General features: G+C 55.6%; 1 protein-coding gene across 4 annotated transcripts; it reads right to left on the bottom strand.

Moving 5' to 3' along the window:
* Positions 1-290: 290 nt before the first annotated feature.
* Atp6v1c2 (ATPase H+ transporting V1 subunit C2) lies at positions 291-20092 on the bottom strand. Of its 4 annotated transcripts, XM_003462704.3 has the most exons (15): positions 19958-20092; positions 17985-18139; positions 16611-16678; positions 10722-10807; positions 10264-10293; positions 8272-8366; positions 6808-6899; positions 5869-5967; positions 5615-5683; positions 4834-4926; positions 4528-4621; positions 2761-2898; positions 2124-2221; positions 721-853; positions 291-533 (listed from the first exon to the last, which is right to left on the bottom strand). In XM_003462704.3, exons 2-15 carry the CDS (start codon positions 18111-18113, stop codon positions 444-446), a joined length of 1314 nt encoding a protein of 437 aa, XP_003462752.1. In that variant the 5' UTR covers positions 18114-18139; positions 19958-20092; the 3' UTR covers positions 291-443. The 4 variants fall into 4 exon arrangements, with proteins under 4 accessions (XP_003462752.1, XP_063110363.1, XP_063110362.1 ...); XM_063254293.1 differs by lacking the exons at positions 2761-2898; positions 19958-20092 and having other exon boundaries at positions 17985-18194; XM_063254292.1 differs by lacking the exons at positions 10264-10293; positions 19958-20092 and having other exon boundaries at positions 17985-18172.
* Positions 20093-22014: the final 1922 nt, after the last annotated feature.

The following is a 22014-nucleotide window of genomic DNA, read 5'->3' as shown; positions in this document are numbered from 1 at the left end:
GGTGTCAAACTCGCAGCAGTCCTGCCTCAGCCTCCCGAGTACTGGGATTGCAGATGTGTGCCACCACACTCGACCCTATAAATGTTTTTAAAACGAGGCCAGACCTTGGTCACCTGATGCTGCCATCTGGGTAAGTGGCAGCCTGTGGTGCCTTAAGGTTCCCAAATGGTCTTCTGGCAGCAAGGTGGCCACTCCCGGGCCAGGGGACACAGCTGGACCCTGGGGACAGGCGCCTTGCACCGTGGAACCCTCAGAATGGCAGCCATTCAGATTCTGTTAGAAGACACAACTCGAAGGACTGAGCATTTTATTATAACTTAAAAAAGTAAATACATTATTGGGCTTCCATCTCCGGGGATGAGGGACTGAAAGGCTCTCGAGTTTGCAGGGAGCAGCTGTGAGGGCAGCTTCGCCCACGGGCCCTGCAGGAAGCCTGGGACCGCCTAGTCCAGCAAACCGAGGTCGATGTGGAAGTAGACGTAGGGAAAGTAGTCCTGGTTGCTGAGCTGCAGCCCCGGGATCTCCACCGACGCCTGGGAGAAAGGATGGGTGGCGGCCTCTGCGCCTGCGCCTGCGCCTGCGCCTGCGCACTCACTCCCTGGCACACATGTGTGCTGCACATCGGCCATCCGCCCCCAAACGCAGGTTCTGCATGCTCTCCCCGCAGCTGGCAAGCGGTTTTCACTCTTAAGGGAAACCTGCCGTGGGCTTGGTACCTACATCTAGGGTGCTGGCAGCCGCCACTTCATCTAGGTGTCGGAAGACTGAGTTCAGCACCTCCCTCAGGCGTTTGGTGGCTGACTTCTTATGTGGCTGCAGCAGCACCGCCTGGAAGTTCACCGGCAGCCCATACCTGTCGGGAGACAGTGAGGTGGAGGTAGGAGGGGGACCGGCAGCTCGCGGGGTGGGACCCACATGCCCGCAGCACCAGCACTTTGTGGCTGAGACAGCAGGATCCCAAGTTGAAGCCCTGCTGGATAGCAGCAACTTAGACAAGCTTTTCTCAGAAAAAAAATTGAAAAGGGGCTGAGGATATAGTTCAGTGCAAAGGCCCTGGGTTCGATCCCCAGCACAGGAATAAAAAATAGGAAAACTTAGGCCAGGCTAAATGCTAAAGTGTTAATGCTGGACAGGCAGTGGGACTGAATTTGGTGATTCCAACACATGCAAAGCGAGGAGGTCACAGTGGCGCACACTTGTGATCCCAGCACTCGGGAGGCTGAGGCAGGAGGATCGCCGTGAGTTAAAGGCCAGCCTGGGCTACACAGGGAGACCCTGTCTCAAAAGAACAAAAAAATAAATGGGTCCTGCCATGGCCCCGAGTCCAGGGCAACTACCAGCATAAGATAGTTTCATCTGATTTGCAGCGTCCTCCATCCTCACTGCATTTAGAGTTTGTCCTTAGATCCTCAAAGGCAGGGGCAAGGGGTCTGGGGCGACCACACAGTGCCCTGAGCCTAAGTCCAGCCTGTGGGGTACAGGACGGGTCCCAGTGAGTGGAGTGGCCTGGCTGGTTGCCCCCACCTTCTGGTTCCCTTCAGTGTGGGCTACCTGACTCAGTTTCCCTTGGTGGCCCAGAAGCAGTCCAATCCCCACCTTGGGCTGCCTGTCGGACAGGAGAAGCGAATGCCCGGAGCTCACCCCTCTTCCTGAGCATCGGAGCTGAGGCAGCAGCAACCCCTGCCCTCTGCTTTCCCTGGGTCATCAGTCCCCACACCTACCATGATGACACCCTGTGACATCTGCTCTCCTGACATTGGGCCATCATCCAGCTGCCTGGTTGCTACAGCGGCCTGCGGTTCATGCATTACCTATTCTGTTTGGATCTTGGATCTTTTCTTTCCACCCAGTACTAGGAATTGAACCTGGGACCTCTGCACTCAGCTGTACCCCCAGCACTTTTTATTTTTCCAGACATGGTCTCACTAAGTCACCAAGATCCACAGACTGAGCTCGAACTCCCATCTCCTGGCTCAGCCTCCCAGAGTGGGGATCACAAGACTTGCACCCACATGCCCAGAGCCTGTCCCAAGAGCCAAGAGGCTAAGAGCTGCTGAAACAGAACACGGAGCTGAAGGAAGGTGGCCCCACCGACCCTCAGAACAGCCCTGGTGCCCACGCACCTGAGTACCGACTCCACAAACACCCTGAGGGCCTTGATGTGGATCCAGGCAATGAAGGCCTCGCTGAAGTTCACCTTGAGCCAGCGCAGCAGTAGGCCCTGAGGAGAGTGGATTGCATGACCTCGGCCGCTCGAGGGGCTGGAAGGGGACGGCCAGGGAGCTGCAGAAGCACCAGGGAGGGAGCCCGGGAGGCTCAGCACACACCATCCAGGCAGCCACCAGCACATGCAAGGGGCCACCACGGCCCAGGGTAGGCACCCGGCAGTCCCTGACCTCAGGGCTGCCCGTTGAAGAGCCACCTGGTCAGCAAGGGCTATGCCTGGTCCTGGTGGCAGCCAGCGCTGCCCGCGTGCCAGTCATCCAAGGCAGCTGCCCACTGAGGTCGGGGGCGGGGCAGCCCGGAGGCCCGGGCCCTACCTGCCACCAGCTCCAGCCACTGTGGCCAGGGCACAGGCACCCAGGCCGGCAAGCACCAATCCCTGCAGGAGGGTGACCCCAGGAAGCCAAGGTTCCGGGTCCTGGAACTGAAGACCTCTAAAGCCCCGAGAGATAACAGGAATGCAGAGAACTATTGTACCAAAGACACCTGCGGGGCAGAGCTGTGAGCCGGACCTGGGCTCCCACGGGGGCTGCTTACCTCGCCCTGGCCCTCGCCCTCACTCTCTCTGTCCGGCTGCCCCGCCACGAGCCTGGCAGGGCTCCCTAGCGGGGCTCCCTTAACCTTGTGGTCCCGGTAGGTGGATGGTCCCTTTTTAAGAGCAACACAGGAATTGTGCTAAAGGTACAGAAATGGTTTATTAATCGTCTGGCAAATACGCATCACCATATGCAGTGTCATTCTCGGCCCTGGGAAGGCAGCTCAGGCCTCTAGCCGCAGCCTGGCTTCAGACACCAGGGCAGAGCCGTGGGGCGTGGCTCAGGGCTCCGTCCCTCCCCCCATTCCCTGCCTGTCCTGGATCAGGGCCCTGTCCTGGGCACAAGGGCAGCACAGGTATCTGCAGAAAGGGCCCGCCTGGTGGCCACAGCACCTTCACAGATGCACCCCACTTCCCGTCCCTCAAATAGGGAAATGAGCCCTTCTCTTCTGTTGCCAGGTAATAAGGACACAGGAAGCCAAGATGGCGGTGCATGTTTGTAATCCAGAGGTTGAGGCAGGAGAATCATGAGCTCGAGGCCAGCCTGGGCAACACATCGAGAGCTGGCTCAGAAATCCCAGTTGGCTGGGGTCCATTTCCCACCTCCAGGGGACTCTGCCGGCTGCTGTCACCGGTGGCAGGTCTCAGTCCACCAACTCTTGCTGGGGGGCCCCGGGCTGGCCCTGTCACCTCTAGGGACCATATGTGGGGCTTGGGGTCAGGGAGCCTCTGCCCTGCCTGGGTGGTGCGGTGTCATTGCTCAAAGGACAAGGACACGCAGGGATGTAGCACCCTCGTCTGCAGGAGCCTCAGCCCAGCAGTATCTCCCAAGTCTGTGCTCTGGGTAGGAGGCACAAAGTCCCCCTATCGGAGTGGGGCCCTGTGGCACAAACCTGTCACCCCAGCTACTTGGGAGGCTGAGGCAGGAAGATAACAAGTTCAAGCAATTTGGTGAGACCCAGTCCCAAAAAGAATAGAAAGGTCTGGGGATGCAGCTCGGTACAGGGACCCCAGGTTCTATCCCCAGGGTGGTGATACCGAAAAGAAATTCCCTCCACAGACCCCATGTTGGCCTGGCCGGGCTCACTCCTGCAGGGGGGGGCCTCCCTGCAGGGCAATGCAGAGCTGGGGTGATGGCCGGGGCAGGGGCCTGGCAAACACTTGGCCACCTCCAGGAAGCACTCCAGCCCAAGCACGTCCTGGCGGCCCTGTTTGCACAGCCACTTTCCAGGGACACTGAGTGCCTCCTGCCCCGCACCCTCCTCTCCCTGTTCTCCTGAGAGCCTCCCTGGGGGCCGGGGAGAAGGGATAAGAGTCACTGGGCTCAGACAGGGAGAGGATAGAGTGACTGTCCCCAAGCTACACTGGGCATCCAACTGAGTGACGTGGCACACGCCTGCTATCCCAGCACTCAGAAGGCTGAGGCAGGAGGGTCACCAAGAGATCCAGCCCAGTGTGGGCTACACAGCAAGCTTGAGGGCATCCTGATTACAGAGTGAGACCCCATCTTCTTTCATGAACACAGCTGCCTGACTGGCCCACCCCTGAAGTGAACAAGGGTAAGGCAAACAGGGTGTTGTGACCCCCAGAAGCCAAGAACAGGGCGATCAGTGGCTGCATCACCTGTTCTGGGGATGGACACTTCTGACCACTGCCCCCAAGCATGCTGTAGGTGGGGCATGGTGTCACGCTGTCCCCAGGCCCCGCTCTGGTGACCCCTCAAATTGCTCAGGGCACAAGGGGGTGCCCAGCCCTCCCCGGCTACTCACATACTGTTGCTGCTTGTCCGACAGCAACCTGGTCATCTCTTCCCTCTCTCTCTTAATTTCTTTCTCATCATAGTAAAATTCACGGACCATGAACCTTCAAAGAAACAAACAGTGATGGTCAGTCACCAGGAAGGTTCCGGAACATTGTGGAGGCTGAGGCAGGAACATTGTGGAGGCTGAGGCAGGAGGATCATCATGAGTTGAAGTCCAGCCTGCACGAGGTCGCAAGACCCTGTCTGGGGAAAAATAAAAGCAGCTTCCAGCAGACAGAGGAACCCCCACCCCGCTGCCATGCCAGACCCTTACTTGCTCTCCTTGGCTTTGGTCTTGAAGTCGTTGATCACTTTCCGGAACAGCGTCACGGTGAAAAGCCCACCCTCGGTGTCCTCTGCAATCAGTCTGTTTGGGAGAAGTTTGTTCCCTGGAACCATTGCCAGGGTCACCCCAGGCCAGGCCCGGGAGCGCTGGGTTCCCACTGACCACAATGGGGACCCAGTGTCCCTTGTTTCCTGGCTGGCTGCGCATGGTCCCCCCTCCCCTGGGCTGCAGCTCCGTGGGTCTCGGGTGACAGCAGCCAGGTCCCCACCGTGTCCCTAGCACCACATGGCTGAGCCGGATCCCTCCTGGGCCTGTGGCCAGCTCTGGGATCTCTGCTCATGACTGTAACCACAATCTCTGGGCGGGCACCTCACCAGCCCCGCCTCACAGCCAGCATCACGGGCTCCTAACCAGACACTGCCAGGGGTCAAGGTCCCAACAGCACAGGAGCTTCTGGGCCCAGGGATCCTGCTGACCACCCTGAAATTGGGACCTCTCACACCCATGGTTGTGTGGCCTGGTCCCCTCTCCTGTTTTGTGGTGGTTTGTTTGTTTGTTTGTTTTGAGTCAGGCTCATGCATGTAGCCCAGGCTGGCCTTGAACTCACAGCGATTCTCCTGCCTCAACCTCCTGCATGCCGGGATCCCAAGTGTGTGCACCACCCAGCTCAAACTCTCCTGTTCCTTGTTGCCACTTCCAGAGGGGCCATCCCAGTCCCCAGTGCCCAGTGGCCACGCTGGGGACCAGGGCCAAGCGGGGCATCACTCACTTGGTTGACCGGGGGACCACCATGTCCGAGAGGGACTCATAGCTATTCTGCCACCGGGAGTAGCTGGCCCTGCAGGAAGATGGTCACCTTCTGAGGGGCTTCAATGCAGCTGAGGCCAGAGACCCCCGGGCCTGCTACATGCTATGACCTGTGACCCCATGCAGGGACCTTGGTGGGGGACAGAGGGGCTTCCTCCTCCCCACCCAGTGGGAAGCCAAGACATCGCCACCCCGCCCCTCCCTCGGGCCACGTACTTAGGGACAATGACCAGGAGGGTGACCAGGTACTCGGAGTCCAGCACGAAGTCCTCCTTGCTGACAATGTCACTCAGTGACCGTGTGAGGAGGCTTCCCCTGCAGGGTGGTGGGACACAGCATGTGACCACAGGAGGGGGCGCTGCTCCACAGCCCGGAGCCAGCCAGCGGAGCCAGCCAGCGGGAACAGTCCCCAGAGCCCAGGACGCGTCTGACAGGCTCTTGCCATGTATTCTAGGCTGGCCTAGAACTCAAGGTGAGCCTCCTGCCTCAGCCTCCTGAATACTGGGGTGACAGGTGTGTGCCACTGTGGCTGGTCAGAGATTCTAAATGGCCATCACCCGGCTCCATGCCAGGCGGCCAGCTGCTGTCACCTGCCTTTGAGGACAGGGAAGCTGGCAGGGCCTCAGTTGCCATAGTCCAATAGCCGGTGGCTCGCTGTGCAGCTAAAGGGACTCAGTGTCACTCCTGCAGCCAGCTCCTGAAGCCACGCAAGCACCTGCAGCTGGGTCAGGTTCCAGGTCACTTTACAGGTCTTCCTGCCCAGCGGTGGGGGGACAGGGAGCCCCTGCAGTAGCTCCACAGGGCTGGGCCAGGCTGAACAAGGTGTGTGGCACTCAGACCTGGATCAGGGCTGCCATGTGGGCCAACAGAGCCAGTGCCCAAATGCCATGGCCATCGAGACGAAGCCAGCAACCAAGATGGGCCAGGACCTAGCCTGAGGGCCATGGCACAGGCACAGAACTTCCACCGTGAATATGTCGCAGAACAACTGTGTAATCCCAGCACCTGGTAGGCTGAGACAGGAAGGTCTCCAGCCCATGCCACGCAGTGAGATCAGAACCAACCTGGACTGCATGGCGAGACCCTGTCTCAAAATGCCGCATCAAGGCTCCCTCCCAGCCCCCAAGCGCCTTGTCCCAGCAAGGGGCTACACACGTGGATCTCTTCTCCAGGTTCTCTAGTGCAGTCTTCAGGGCATTGTAGGCAGCCATGCGTGACTTCAAGTCGGAGTCGATCTGCGCCAGTTGCTGTGGGAGGGGTGACAGGTTGAAGGGGCCACCAGCCCTGTTGGATGGTCACCAAGTGCCCGGTGTCTGGGGCAGCCCCGTAGGTCCCCCTGCTGCCCCTGGACAGAGCTGCTTCTAGCCCAGAGGGTCAGCACGCTGGGGTAAGTTGGGGCCAGAGGTGACAGGAGGATCCTGCCCAATCTGGCCATTTAGCAATTTAACAAGACCCTCAAACCCAAAAGGAAAGTTCTGCCCTGTCAGGGGCCTGACAGCGATTTCTAACCACAACCAGCTTGACCTTAATTTTATTTCTTTGTTTTTTGAGACAGGGTCTCACTATGCAGTTCAAACTGGCTTTGAACTCATAGAAATCCTCCTGCCTCAGCCTAACAAGTGCTGAGATTAGAGGCGTGCACCACCACCCTGGAATATCTTGCTTTTTGAAGTAAGATTGGTACTTTTTTAAAAAGAAAAACTGAGCCACGAGTGGTGGTACATGCCTGTGATCTCAGCTCTCCAGGAGGTTGAGGCAGGAGGATCACAAGTTGGAGCCCAGCCTAACCCATTTAGGGGCTAAGTGAGACCCTATCACAACATAAGAAATCAAGAGGGCTGGGGGTGCAGCTCAGTGCCAGGGGCCTGCCTCCATCCCCAGCCCTGTTCCTGCAGTCAGCCACGTCGCCCCAGCACCTGGACAGAATGGAAGTTCAGCCCCCTCCGATTTGCTGCCCCTGTGCTTGAAGCCTCCCCGGGGGAGGGCTCTCCCAGCTGGTTTAGGAAAGGGTGGGGTATGGCTGCCCCCAGATGCTGGGGTGATGGGACGTGCTGTGTGTGCAGCTGGCAGGGTGTCCTCAAGAGCTCTCCAGGTCATGGCCTCCTGTTCTGGGAGCTGCCAGGCTGTGATGCAAGCATTGCCTGGGCCACACCCGGATTCTCAGCCTCAGCCTCACCCTTGCACTGGGGACCCAAAGCCCTGGGCCCCCACTGAGCCACTGCCCCTGAGGACCCAGAGAACAAGGGGTTTTCCTCCTGCCAGGCTGGGACTTTCTCTCCAGCCACAGGGTCAATCAGAGATGGCACACAGTTGGGGCTTGGATGCCACAGAGGGGAACAGGTGTCAGAAACCACCAGCAAGCCTCAAGTAGCGCACGCCTGTCATCTCAGTACTCCAGGAGGCTGAGGCAGGAGGATCACAAGTTGCCCGGCATGGGCAGTTTAGCAGTTTGGCGAGATCCTGTCTCAAAAGCAGAGGCTGAGCTGGAGGCCTAAGCAGGGCCACATTGGGGGATGGGACGGGGCCCAGGGCACTGAGCAGAGCCGGAACCTGATCTCCTGCCTTGGCTCCCGCAGAGCCCAAGCCCATGTCCCCGTCACGGCCCATGTCCCTTCTCACCTTGGCTACCGTGTCCACCACGCTCACCAGCGGCTGCTTGGCAGGGTACTTGGCCATGTCCCATTCGAAGTGGGTCACAAAGGACGTCAGGTCAACTGGGGGACACAGACTATCAGTGCACTGTCCTGTGGCCGAGCTCATATTCACACCCAGACGCGGCAGGGACGGGAGGCTGGGGACGGAGCCCACATGGCCACCAGCCAGAGCCCAAGCACTCTGCAAAACTTGCCCACAGCCAAGGAGAGGGGACCTCAGCAGGTGCTTCTGTCCCCAAGCTCACGTGGACCTGCCGTGCAAGAGGCCAAGCTGGTGACATCTGGAGCCATCCCCGCCCACTTGCACAGCTCCCTGCCACTCACCACGCCCATGCAGGGTGTTGTGTTGTGTAGGTTGGGATTGAACCCAGGGTCTTCACACCGAGCTGTTCATCTGTTTATTTATTTTAGAGTCTGAGTCTTGCTAAGTCCCTAGTTGCCCAGCTGGGCTCCAACTTGCCATCCTCCTACCTCAGCCTCCCGAGTGCTGGGGTGACCACTGTGCTGGCTATGCTGTTTCAGAGAAGGCGTTTTTGGCATGAGGGTTTCTGTGTGGTGCCCGCAGCGCTCGCCTCTGAATAAAAGCACAAGCGGACAGACATGCGTGTTTCTCCAGCATCCGCATCTCCAAAACCAAACTAAGCCAAACCCTGCTGCCATCAGGTTCCGGGTTTCTGGAAGGGGAGAGCCAGACTTGCCAATGACCTCGCAGGGTTAAATCAGCCCCGCACCTGAGGACTGGGGGAGCCGCACCCCATGCCAGCTGCCCCGCAGCTGGATTGGTGGACCTTTAGAGAGCACCAAGTATGTAGCCCAGATTCAGTGCTTTCTCCTCTTTATTCTTCCTTCTGTCTGTTCCTTCCCTCTTCCCTGAGTTTCAATCTCGATCCATTACCCAGACTAAGCACCACGTGCTGGACTACAGAGATCCTCCTGCTCCAGTCTCCCATGCCGCTGGGAATTGCACTTACACCTTCCCACACTTGCCTCCCCTCTTTGTGCAAAAAGCCTGGTGGGTGCTCCAGGGCTATGATTGTTCCTGGAATCCCTGTCCCTCAGTGCGACAGCCACTGGGGCAGGTTTCCCACCCCAGCTTCTGTGTACCCACACTGTGAAGTGCATCTCCGTGCACAGGAAGAGGGACCATCAGCGGGGTGCCAGGCCACTGAGCTTGCTGCTCAGGGATAGTGGTGCCTGTGGGCGGCTGTGTCCCACAATCACAAAGATGGGCTGGGAGAGGACGCTTGTGTGGGCGGAGGGGAGGACAAGGAGCTGCTGCAGCCCCGGGGGGCGGGATGCATGGACAGAGGCAGAGCTAATGACACACAGGGTGCAGGGTAGGTGACACCCAGACTCTGAGGTTGCTGGCTGGGCAGAGGGTAGCCCGGGACAAGGCTGCTGCAGGGATCCAGTCCCCAGGAAGAACCAGGAAACCAAAGACGACTGTGGGGGCACAGATCAGCTTGGAGGTGGGAAATGCCTCAAAATCACACGGTGACAATGTCGGCCTTCGACACAGTGACATTTACTGACTGTGTCCCTTGGGCCTGGACTGTGACTGATCCCATCTAATTTGCTCTGCACCCCACTAAGAAGGCTGTCATCTCCTGAAGGAGCTGGCATGGGCGAGCTACTTAAGCTGGTGACTAAAGGAGGAATTGCAGTCGGGAGGCTGAGGCAGGAGGACCACAGAGTCTGAAACCAGCCTGGGCTTCACAGCAAGGCCCTGACTCAAAACACAAACCAACAAACCACAGAACAAACCTGGGCAGCATGCAGCACTTTTGGGAGAGGCAGAGTTACAGGAAAAAGACAGGAAAGAAATGAAGCAGCCGTGATCTGTGTCACACGGGTATCATGACTGAGCTGCGAAACCATTGCAGCCCGACCACTGTACCCCAACAGCCAGACCCAAGCGTCACACAGCACACAGCAGCGCACACAGCATGCAACCTACGCTTTAAACACCTCATCTTCTCCTTCACACCTGCAAGGGAAGGCGGGGGGCGGTTAGCAGGCATGGCGCCCCAACCACCAAGGTGCAGTGCAGGGACATGCACTGCCATGACTCAACCTCAGCCAGCAGACGAGATGCCTGGTCGTGGCCAGGAAGGACAGACGCATACGTGTTCCACGCCTGCTGTCAGCGCAAGGGACAGATTCCAACTTGGTGCGACTTCAGGGACTGGATCCCTGAGGTTGGCTGCTTGGGACATTGCCATCCCAGCCCTCAGGAGGCTGAGTCAGGAGGGTTGCCACACATTGGAGGCCATCCTGGGCTCCATAGTGAGGTCAAAGCCAGCCTGCACTACATAGCAAGGCTCTGTCTCAGAAAACCTGCGTCCCCTGGAAGAGACGCAGCAGCAGGTTACCCAGGCCCTGGGCCCCTAGGGACAGTACCCTGGGCAGACCCACCTCCGTTAGCCAGCAGGTTCTCCTGCACCTTGCCCTCGGAGTCCTCCATGACGTCCACCACGCTCTGCGCCATTCGCTTTATGAGGCTGCGGAGGGCAAAGGGAATCATGGGTAGAACACACGGCTGCCCAGGAAGATCGCACACAGCAGGAGGGTGGGGAGCTGGGCACTCCTGAGGGTGTCACTAGGGGGCTGCAGGGAGAGACTGCCAGTGTTAATAGCCACCAGATAGCATCCCAAGCTGTAATCCCACACTCTGTGAGGCTGAGGCAGGAGAATCTCAAGTGTGGGCCCTGCATGGGCAAGTTGGCAACTTAGCAGGATCCTGTCTCGAAATAAAAAGGGCTGGGGATGTAATTTAGTGTGAGGGCCCTGGGGTTCCATCCCTAGAGCCACACACACACACACACACACACACACAATAAAAACAGACTTCAGATGTTAGCAGCCTGTGAACCAGTAATTCCACTTCTGGGAAAGCTAAAAACAGGAAAACCAGGAAAAGTCTTCTCAGTGCAGCACTGGTGCTGACTGTAAAAAACAGGGAACAGCCAGAATCTCAACAATAGGGAATTGTCCGGGGCCTGAACAGGAGAGGCAGCCATGAAAATCGAGTTTACAGAGAGCCGCGAGGACGCAGATGAGGCCCGCTCTGTAACCTCAGAGAAAAGGAGACTGCAGCCACTCTGGATGCCCCTTGGCTGCAGGCTGCACCGGGCAGAAATGCACCTCAGTGTGCCCTTCCCTCCGCTCCCCCTTTACTGCTTTGACAGTGGAAAAGTAAACCTCCGATCTGCAGAAAACACACCAAATCTGAGCACCCAATGCACAGCTGTCGTCTCAGTGCTCTGGGAGGCTGAGGCAGGAGGATGGCAAGTTTAAGTACTACCTGGGCGGTTTAACAAGACTATGTCTCCAAAAAGCCCCAGGGATGTAGCTTGTGCAGAGGCCTTGGTTCAGTCCCCAGTGTTGTAAATAAATAACTGTCAGGCTGAGACCTGCTCATGTGAGTCAAGGCAGAGCAAGCCCGGGGACAAGAATTCCTCAACTCCAGTACCTGCAGTGGGAGCAGCTGGGAAGTTGGCATGGGCATTGTGCTTGGCTGAAAATCTACCAAAAGTTTAGCATGGGTATTTTTTAGTGTTTTGAGACAGGGTCTCACTATGTAGCCCAGGCTGGCCTCAAACCCATGGTGATCCTCCTGTCTCAGCCTCCCAAGGGCTGGGATGACAGGTATGTGCCACTACCCCCAGCCACCTGGCTATTTTGACTCTGTAACTTCAGCCATGGGAATTCATCTTTGTGCTAATCCCAGCTGCAGGGCTCAAGCCCAAAGAGCCTTGTGACTGCAGACAAAAGGGCACCCGAATGTCACCTCAGGGAGCCACCTGACCTAACGGGAAGCCAGGATGGCACTGAGGACAATGAGGGAGGTCACCTCCATATTACCATGAGAGGACAGCATCACAGACCAAGCCATAAATGCCCTCTGTAGTGACCATCCCATCTTCGCAAAAAGCAAAACAGAAAGCCACACACCTGCCTATGTGTTCAGAGAAGGGTCTGTCCTGATGGCCCTACACTGTAGACGTGGTGCGCGGGGTGTGGGCTGGCACAAGCAGAATATGGATTTGGTTGTTCTTTTTTTTCTAACAGGATCTCACTGCATAGCCCAGATTGGCCTTGAACTCGCAGTGACTCTCCTGCCTCAGCCTCCCCAGTGCTAGGCTGACAGGCATTGAAAGTGGGTTTTTAAAAAATAGATATCAATGTGATGAAACTAATTTTAAAGATTTATAAATACACAAAACTTGTGGTTTTTGAAAATGAACAGTAGAGATATTTCTGCTTGACTAATTCATTTTATATAATTTGAAAGTGATTGTCAATTATAAGAAACATGTAATCCCTTTAAACTTGTAATGTATTTAAATCATTTAAATTAACATTTTAAAAATGTTTTTCCCCTGTCTCCCTTTCCTGAAAGCCTGTTATTAGCAAAAAATAGTAATGTAAAGGGGGACTGAGAAATAAATATACTTATTATTCCGCTTTTTCTATTATCTCTTTCAAATGGCAAAAACAAAACTAGAAGCATTCCAAAAATAAAAATAAAATAAAATAAAATAAAAAAATAACTAGCACAGCCACGCTTGGTGGTGCACACCTGTGACCCCCGCACTCGGGAGGCAGAGGCAGGGGTCGCTCGGAGTGCAAGGCCGGCCTGGGCTCCGTGAGGCATCAGTACGGCGGTGATGGCGGTGCAAATCTGTAACCTCAGCATCCTGGGACACTGAGGTGGGGGCTGCAAACCTGGACAGCTTAGCAAGACCTTACCTGAAGACTGTTTAAAAGGCCCTGGGACTCAGCTCCCTGCAAAGGCCCGGGGTCACCTGGCTGCTGGCCCCTCTTGCCCCAACCGCCATGGGTCAGTGGGAACATGTGACCGGAGCGGGAAGCTCTGTTTATAGAAAACAAGCCAGGGCTCGGGGCGTGCTGGCACCAAGCGTTACAGGCCACGCCTGGGCTTGAGCCCTCGGAGTCCCCTGCATTCCCTTCGCACAGTCACTGCTCACGACTCTCCGAGTTGCTCAGAAGAGCATCCCGGAAGTCCCGAGAGAACCTGAAGCTCGAGAACCAAGTGGCCCTGGGGTGGAGCTCTGTGGGGTTTTATTCTAGGATGGGGGGAGTTACTGGGGTTTGAACCAAGGCCTGCACACTAAACCACATGCCCAGCCCTTCTTTCCTTTCTTCTCTCCTTCCTTTCATTTTGAAACAGGGTCTTACCAATCACACAGGCAGAACTCCAACTTGCAGTCCTCCTGCCTCAGCCTCCCCAGTGCTGGGATTGCAAGCACAGAGGTCTGAAGGTGCGGGGGTGAGCAGAGGCAGGGAGGGCCTGGGAGAAGCTGGAGTTCTTGTGGTGGGGAGGACAGTATGAGACCGCCACAGTGTGGGGACAGCCACGGTCAACTTTGAGCCACCCAATCAGCAGCCAGCACACAGGTATCGAGTCACTGAATCCAACAGAATGTTCCCAGATCATGCCTATGTGACCCTCCTGCATAGACAGAGAGGCCAGGAGCTTCCTCCTTACAAGGTTCACACTCAGAGTGATCTGTGATAGTCAACCCTTGGAACCATGCCAGGTGTAATCTTAGCATTTGGGAGGCTGAGGCAGGAGGATCACTGCACGTCTAAGGCCAGTCTACTATATAGTGAGACCCTGGGTCAGAAAGAAAGAAAGAAAAAGAAAGAAAGAAAGAAAGAAAGAAAGAAAGAAAGAAAGAAAGAAAGAAAGAAAGAAAGAAAGAAAGAGAAAGAAAGAAAGAGAAAGAAAGAAAGAGAGAGAGAGAGAGAAAAGAGAAGAAAGAAAAGAAAAAGCTACGATCTCACAAAACTGATCTCACAAAACTGGTGACACCTTAGATCAGTAAAGCTTGGCAGAAACCCCTGAAGCCTTGCTGAGAGCTGGGAGGGGAACATTTCATCCTGCCCAGGACGTCTGGTCCCAGAGAGGACCTGGGCGCCAAGGGCAGGCAGAAGGTTTCTTCTTTTACAAAAGATAAAATCATCTGGTCTCTCCAGGGTGCATGACGGACAGTGTGAGCCCCAGCAGCAAAGAATAAATCCAAAAATAACAGCGAGGAGCTCGTCAGCAAGGCTGCCCCTGGGCTATGTGGAAAAACACACCCCTGCCCGGGTAAATAAATAATAAAAGCGCTCGGAAACGATACCCCTGCAGCTCCTGTGGCAGCCCGCGCCCCGGGCTTGGGCTCAGGCAGTGTGGACAAGTTTACTAAGCCAGGCTGCAGACCCAGGCCACAGTGTTTATTGCATAACACTTCAGGGGTTTCGTTTTAGTTTTTGATGGTATTGATTAGGGAACAGAAGGCCTTTGCACTGGGTTACATCCCCAGGCTTTTGTTTATTGTTTATTTTTGAGCCAGGCTAAGCTGCCCAGATTGGGCTGAATTTGTGATCCTCCCGCGTCAGCCTCCTAGAGTGGCAGTGTTGCAGTGAGGCATTCGCTGCGTGCCCGGCTACATATTTCATGTTTTGTTTTTGTTTTTTTTGAGACAGGGTCTCACTATGCAGTTCAGGCTTGGCTTGAACTCATGATGTAGCCCAGGCTGGCCTTGAACTCACAGTGATCCTCCTGCTTCAGCTTCCTGAGTAGTGCTGGATCTCCTACTTTTAATCCCATATTTTAGTCCTAACTCCTAAAATGCAACACCATGGCCTGGGGAGCAGAACAAAATTAGAAATAAGGACACAGCCTTGGACACAAAGATAGGCCTAAGAAAAGCCAGTGCTAAACAGAGCTCTGCTATGATACATGCCTGCCATCTGAGTGCCCTGGGAGGCTGAGGCAGGAGGATCTCAAACTAGAGCTTCACCTGGGCAACTCAGTGGCTTAGTGAGACCCTCTCTCAAATAAAAAATAAAAAGGGACTGGACGTAGTCCAGAGCAAAGGCCCTGGGTTTGATCCCCAGGACTAGACAAAGCAGAAATACTGGGTAGCTGTGAATTCAGAACAGCTCATGATTCTCAAACCATTTCCTCACCTAACGGAGCAACCCCTGCACCAGCCTGGTCAGATTTGCCTGAGAAAATCTGAAGCAATCACCAGCCCAGGTAAGGGCTGCCGCAAGGGCACTGCCAGGCTCAGGCTTAGCCAGGCGTGCTGGGTTAGACATCTTGATGAGTACTGGTCTTCTCAGCTGGACCTGAGTCACACAGGGTCCCTGAGAGGCTGGACACTTCAGGGTTTTGCTGCAATTGTTGTTGTATTGTTATGAAGAGGGGTCTCCCTGTGTAGCCCAGGCTGGCCTTGAACTCACCAGATCCTTCTGCCTCAGCACACGCCACCACGCCCAGCCTTCAGCCTGGGATTTCACATTACCTGGAGGGATCACTACAGTCAGGGATGGTCCCTTTTACAGAGCAGAAAGCCAGGGGTTAACTGCCCGCAGAGACCTTGGCGGGCCAGTCCACTGGTCCAGCACTGCGCACAGAGTAAAGTGTTTCTAGCTGGGCGTGGCGGTGCAGCCTACAATCCCAGCACTCAGGAGGCTGAGGCAGGAGGATCGACATGAGTTTGAGACTAGCCCAGGCCACCTTAGTAAATTCAAGGCCAGCCTGGACTGCATAGCGAGTCCCTGTCTCAGAAACCAGAAGCAGAACACACTGAAAGCTACATGACAGCCATTGTCTCTGGGTGGCGGAACTGTGGGAGATCTGCATTGTCTTTTCATGCCATCTGTGACCTATAAATGCTTCCCAAGGATTAAGCATCAAATCTATAATAGTATTTTAAAGAAGAGATGTCATTTTAAGCCTCTAGATATTCTCATACACTGTTGGTTGAGTGCCTAGATAGGAGAGTGTGGGCACATGAGTAAGATTCTACACATGAACTCTGACTCAACATTTCCTCTGTGTGTGTGTACCTGCCCACACATGTGTATGTACAGTACTGGAGATTGAACCCAGATCCTTCGAACTGAGCTCCATCCCCACCCTTTTATTTATTTTTTAATTTTTTGGTACCAGGCATTGAACTCATGACTGCACGCTTGCAAGGCAGGCGCTTATGCCACTGACCTAAATCCCCAGCCCCCTACCCTTTTCTTTTTAATTTTTTTATTTTGACTTACCATCTTACTAAATCACTAAGTTGCCCAGGCTGGGGTGAAACTTGTGATCCTCCTGCCTCAGCCTCCCAAGATTACGGCACCGACCCCAGTCTCACCTGCTCTGCCTGCTGACACTGGGGTCAGGTTTACACAAGCCTCACCTCGGTGCAGGCAAAGCAAGAGCTCCATGTCCCCAACAGCAAATTCCTCCTCAGCCTCAGCGTGTGTAGTAAACAGAAAATGTTTTACCTTTCAGCAAAGGCGTCGAGTTTCCCTAGCTCATCAGAGAGACCAACAAGGGAGTCCAAGGTTCCCACCTGCAAAGGGCAGGAAGTTAGGGTTCCCGGTTAGGTCCTCAGGTGCCGTTCACTGCAGCCTGGGGCCCTCGAAGCATCTAGACCTGACCATACTGCGCTAGCAGCTGAATGGGACACACGATGGCAGCAGAGCCATCCAGGGGGGGGGCTTCGATGCTGAGCTCAGACCCAAGGTACAGCATCCAACGGGTGTGGTGGTGTACCCTCAACCTCCCAGCTCTCTGAAGGCTGAGGCAGGAGGGTCACTGAAAGTATTCATGGTCACCTGGGCTACATAGTGAGACCCTGTCTCAAAACACACATGTGTGCACAGGTGCACCTTTCTTCTCTGAAACAATCCAACCTTCCTGTTTTTTTTGAAGAGTCTCACTGTGTGACCCAGGCTGGCCTCAAACTCACAGTGGTCCTCCTGCCTCAGCCTCTCATCCCAGTGCTGGGATAAGAAGTGTGTGCCACCATGCCCCGCTTCCTTTGCTGATATTGACATTAAACTGGCCGAGGGAGGGTGGTTTATGGCCCATCCCATGGGATTGATTCCTTATAAAGTTCCTTAGTGCGGAAAGATTGCCTCGTCCAAACTGCACTGAAGGTCTGTTCCCAGGCAGACTAAGAATCGCAGCAGGAGGGGCAGGAGGTCCTCAGCGACAGTGTGTGACCTGCATGTGGGGGCAGCGCCACCCCACTCTCCAAAGTGGCTCCACCATGGCAAAGCCTAGACACTGCTACTCAGAAAAGCTGTTTGCTGCCTTTCAGGCAAGGGGATTTTAAGCTTTTGTTTTCGTTATTGGTCATTGAATCCAGGATCTCTGCACTGAGCTACAGTAAGGTGCTTGGGCTGGACTCAAACTTGTGATCCTCCTGCCTCAGACTCCCAGGGTGCTGGGATGACAGGCATGCACCACCACTGTGCCTAGCAATCACAAACAACTTTGGGTAAGGCTGTGTCACAGCCCTGGGAACCAAGTCCATAAATGCCAGAGTTACACAGGACTCAGGACTTGAAGTTCCAACAAAACCATCCATCAACTTTGCTAGCCACCTGTCATCTCAGCACTTGAGAGGCTGAGGCAGAAGAATCGCCATGAATTCGAGGCCAATTGGAGCTACGTGGTGAGTGCAAGGCCAGCCTGGACCACATAGGGAGACCCTGTCTCAAACAAATAACCTCAGCCTTGCCTGGTCCCTCCCTCTCTCCTCCCTCCTCCTCCCTCTCTCCTCCCTCCTCCTCCTTCTCTCCTTGGCTTGAGAGACCACTCTGTGCTTGCCCTGCCCCAGGCCCTGCCCTCCTTCGTCCTCCGGAGTTTACCTTGAAGTCCGGAATGGTGAACTTGGAGTTGCGGGACAGGTTGGCTTTGGAGGTGACCGTGTTCATCCGCTCCAGCGCCTGTAGGTTTTCCTTATCTCCAGGGGCCGAAATTAACCAGAACTCAGACATGGCTCCTCTGTCCTCCTGCCTAGGTCCTGGGGGGACCCAGACATGCACAAGGGACCAGGAAAGAAACGCAATCAGACGTCTGAGCTCCCAGCCCTCAGTCTCTCAGTGAGTCCCCTTCAACCCAGAGTGCAGGCGCAAGCCTGTACACCTGGAGGCTGAGACAGGAGGGTTGAGGGTTGGAGCCCATCCTGGGCAGCTTAGTGAGATCTGACTCAAAATAAATCTTTAAAAATAAAGTTGTGGGGGAGAGGGAGAGGGAGAAAAGGATGTTCATTCCAGCAAAGCAACTGTGCTTGCCAGGGCCCTCGGGGGTCACACCACCTCTCCGACCCTCGCCTCTGAGAGGTCCTTGGTTCTCCAGCAGGGTAAAATGGGGGAAGAGGAGGCTGCCCTTGGCCACCTCTGGGGAGGCGGGGAAGGGTGGAAGGAGGCAGGCTGAGGAGGGAGGTGGGGGTGAGACTGATTGGCTGACTGATGTTCTGGGACAGGGTCTCACAGTGTGTGCAGTTCAGGCTGGCCTCCAGCTCACTGAAGTGGCCCAGGATGCCCTCAGACTCCAGGTGATTCTCCTGCCTCGGTCTCCCCGGTGCTGGCATGACAGGTGTGCACCACCATTGCAGATGGAGGTCAGTTCTAATGGACTCCAGGGGGACTTTTCTTGCCCAGACTGGAGGTGAACCCAAGGCCTTTGCACTGAACTGCAACCCCAGCCCTTTTTACATAAGTTGTTTGAGACAGGGTCTCACTGAGTCACTCACTGAGTTGCCCAAGTTGAGCTCCAACTTTTGATCTTTCTGTTTCAGCCTCCCAAGTGACCAGGTGACAGGCAGGTGCCACTGCTGGCAGGCAGGCCCCTCCAGAAGGAAAAACCAGAAGGAAAAGAGGGCCCTGAAGCCTGCTCACCTCACACCTCCCGCGTTCCCCGCCGCGCAGCCCGCCCATCTCGCTCCCCGCTCCCCGGGGACAGGTGGCCCTACCGGTGCGCGCGGAGAACGCAGTGAATGTGCAGACCAGGCCCGCGCCCCGCGCCTTTTGTACCCGGCGGAGGCGGGGCGATGGGGGGCGGCGCGGAGAATCGCCCCACTGACAGAGCCCCGGCTCGCTCCCCAGCGTCACCAAAGAGTGAACTGAAGTGACAGTGGCACGGTTTCAGATGCACCAGTGACGCTGCATTAGAGTTTTTAGGGTTGGAGCACCAGTACCAAAATAAATAGACAGATTTTGTTGTTGGTGGTGGTCTTTTTCTTTTTTATCGGTACCGGGGATCGAACTCAAGACCACACACTTGCCGCTGAGCTAAATCCCCAGCTCCAAGACAGGTTTTTCTAAAATCGTGGTGTTGGTTGAACCGCGCCATCAATGCCTGTCCTGCTAACATCACCAGGGAACTCCCAAGTTGAACTGTAAATTCAAACTAAAACAAAATATTCCACCAAGGCCGGGCTGGATGGTGCACGCCAGTCATCCCAGCAACCCGGAGGCTGAGGCAGGAGGATTCGAAGACGGAGCCCAGCTCCAGGAACACAGTGACTTATCGAGACCGGGTCTCGAAACAAAACCTTCGGGTGCGAGGCCGCAGGTCTGTTCCCCAGCGCGGTCAGCGGCGGACCTGCCCGCGGCTCCTCCCCAAGCTGAGCAGCGAGGGTGGCGGCGCCCTTCCCGGCAGGGTTTTGGGGTTCTGGGGAGATGACGCTGGCGGGGGGAGCAGAGGGAGGGGCTCAGCGGCCGGGGGAAGGAGGGGCGGGGGCGACCGCAGCACCTCGGGGCTCCCTGGAGGCAGCGCGGGGAGGGGCGGGGCCGCGGCTGGCTCGCGGAGGACCCCGCCCTGGACGCCGGGGACTGACCTGTGTCCGTGCCTGGGGCGCCCGGCGCAGCTGGGAGCCCTGGTCGGGACCCCGCGGAGCTCGCGTGGTCGCCGGCGGCGGCTGAGCGCAGGGACTCCCCGGCACTCGCGCGCGCTTGCTATGGAGCCAGGGGCGCCTTAGTCAGCCCTTGCGACACCTGAAACCGGACGGGAAACCGGCCTGCGGGAGGCGGGGGCCGGGCCGGGCCGGGTCGGGCCGGGCCGGGGCGGCGGGGCCCCGGACGCGAACGGCACCGCTGGGCCGGGGCAGTGCGGACCCGAGTCGCGCGGGGCCCTCTCCCCCCACCCAGCCTCCCGTGCAGAGATCTGCGCTTTGCTTCCCATCAAAGGGCACAGCTACTCCTTGGAGACTGGAGACACATTTTTTCTATTTTTGTCTTTTATTTGCTTTTTGAGACAGGACCTCGCTGTGCACTCCAGGCTGACCTCGAGCTTGTGGCGATTCTCCTGCCTCAGCCTCCTGTTGCTGGAATGACAGGCACGCGCCACCTTTAGAAGAATCGTGCGCTTTTGCTTATGGCATCTTTCTTCCTGTAAACCTGGTTCCCTCTTGCCAGCTTTGTGCAATATGAGTTGGAGACGGCAGCTGCGTGGCCATGAAGTTGTCCACTGCGTGCGAGTTTCTGGGTTCCGTTCCCACAACGGCACCGCCAGAGAGTCAGATATGTTAAATCCTGCGCACCCTAACATCAAGGCAGCAGCACCTCTCGCCTTCCAAATGTTCCCGCTCAAAATATTTTCCATCTTCAGTTCACTGCTTAATACTTTTTTGATTTGGCTTTTGTTGTTTTTTCGAAATCCACTTTATTTCAAAGAGAAAAAACAAAATTTCAGAACACAACAATCAGGGGCCGACAATGCATACATCGCGCCTTGCCACCCCCGTCTTTTTGTTTTTTTGAGACAAGGTCTTGCTATAGAGTTCAGGCTGGCCTTGAACTTGTTTTGTAGCCCAGGCTGGCCTTGAACTCATGGCAATCCTCCTGCCTCAGCTTTCCTGACTGCTGGGACAGGTGTGCACCAGTATGCCCACCTGGTTATTTTAATGTATAGTGATGGTTACTCTTGCAGGAGTCACTTGAGTTTTCCCACTTTTTGCCTCCTTCTAAAGGAAATTATGTGTTTGTTTCAAAGTTTTGGAGCCATAATATGGTGGCGCATGCCTGTCATCCCAGCACTCAGGAGGCTGAGGCAGGAGGGTCGCACCAAATTCAAGGCCAGCCTGGGCTACACAGTGAGACTCTGCCTCCAAAAGTCAAACAACACAAACAAACAAAAAAGACTTTGGAAAACAGAAAGCATAAGGAAAAATGTAAAAATACCCATTACTCTGTGATCTGTGTATAACCACTGTTGACATTCAAGTTCTCTGTTCATTTTAATGCATATTTGTAGACAGAGATACAGGCTTTTTTGCATAATTGAGATGATATACATCAATTTGGCATCATGCTATCAATTGCTTTTTAAGAATTAAAAATTATCAAATGTATCTCATTGATGAAGCATAACCCAGCTTTGCCAGCAACTTATCACACAGCAGCCAAGAACATGAATCACCCGCATCGGGAGCCTTCGGGCAGGTGATGGTGGGGACATCTGCTGGGTGGATTTTTCACACATGTATTTATCACACACAGGCAGACTTCAGGTTTTCCCTCAAGTTCTCTTTTAAGTGAGACCAGACTTCCCTACAAAGAAATAAAGAAAATTGGCAGAGTGTGGTGGTGCACATCTGTCATCCCAGCACTCTGGAGGCTGAGGCAGGAGGACCACCATAAATTCAAGGCCAGCCAAGGCAAATACTCCCTAAATTATAAAAATGAAGAACCCAGGGCACAGTGGCTGTCAGTGCTTCCTGGTCATCAGGACTGGGGGCTGCCGAATGCCAGGTGCTGGTCACCTGTTGAGGGTGGCCGAGGTGAGGGTGGCTGAGGTGGTTGGAAGTGGAGTTGTGTCGAGCTGCTGCGCAGGACGCAGCAGTCCCCAGGGCCGGGAAACCGGAAGGACCAGGCCTGTCATCACCAGCCACTCCCG

This window comes from Cavia porcellus, unplaced genomic scaffold (genome assembly GCF_034190915.1).
Source record: "Cavia porcellus strain 051 isolate PalLab524CR breed Dunkin Hartley unplaced genomic scaffold, mCavPor4.1 scaffold_8, whole genome shotgun sequence".
Lineage (NCBI taxonomy): Eukaryota > Metazoa > Chordata > Mammalia > Rodentia > Caviidae > Cavia > Cavia porcellus.
This window is presented reverse-complemented; position numbering and strand designations above follow the sequence as displayed.

Coding starts and splice junctions, on each gene's coding strand:
- Atp6v1c2 (XM_003462704.3), bottom strand. CDS start 18,113: ATGTCTGAGTTCTGGTTAATTTCGGCCCCTGGAGATAAGGAAAACCTA. Junction 2,222..2,760: donor AGGGCGAGGGCCAGGGCGAG/GTAAGCAGCCCC, acceptor CACTCTCCTCAG/GGCCTACTGCTGCGCTGGCT. Junction 854..2,123: donor TTTGTGGAGTCGGTACTCAG/GTGCGTGGGCAC, acceptor GTCTCCCGACAG/GTATGGGCTGCCGGTGAACT.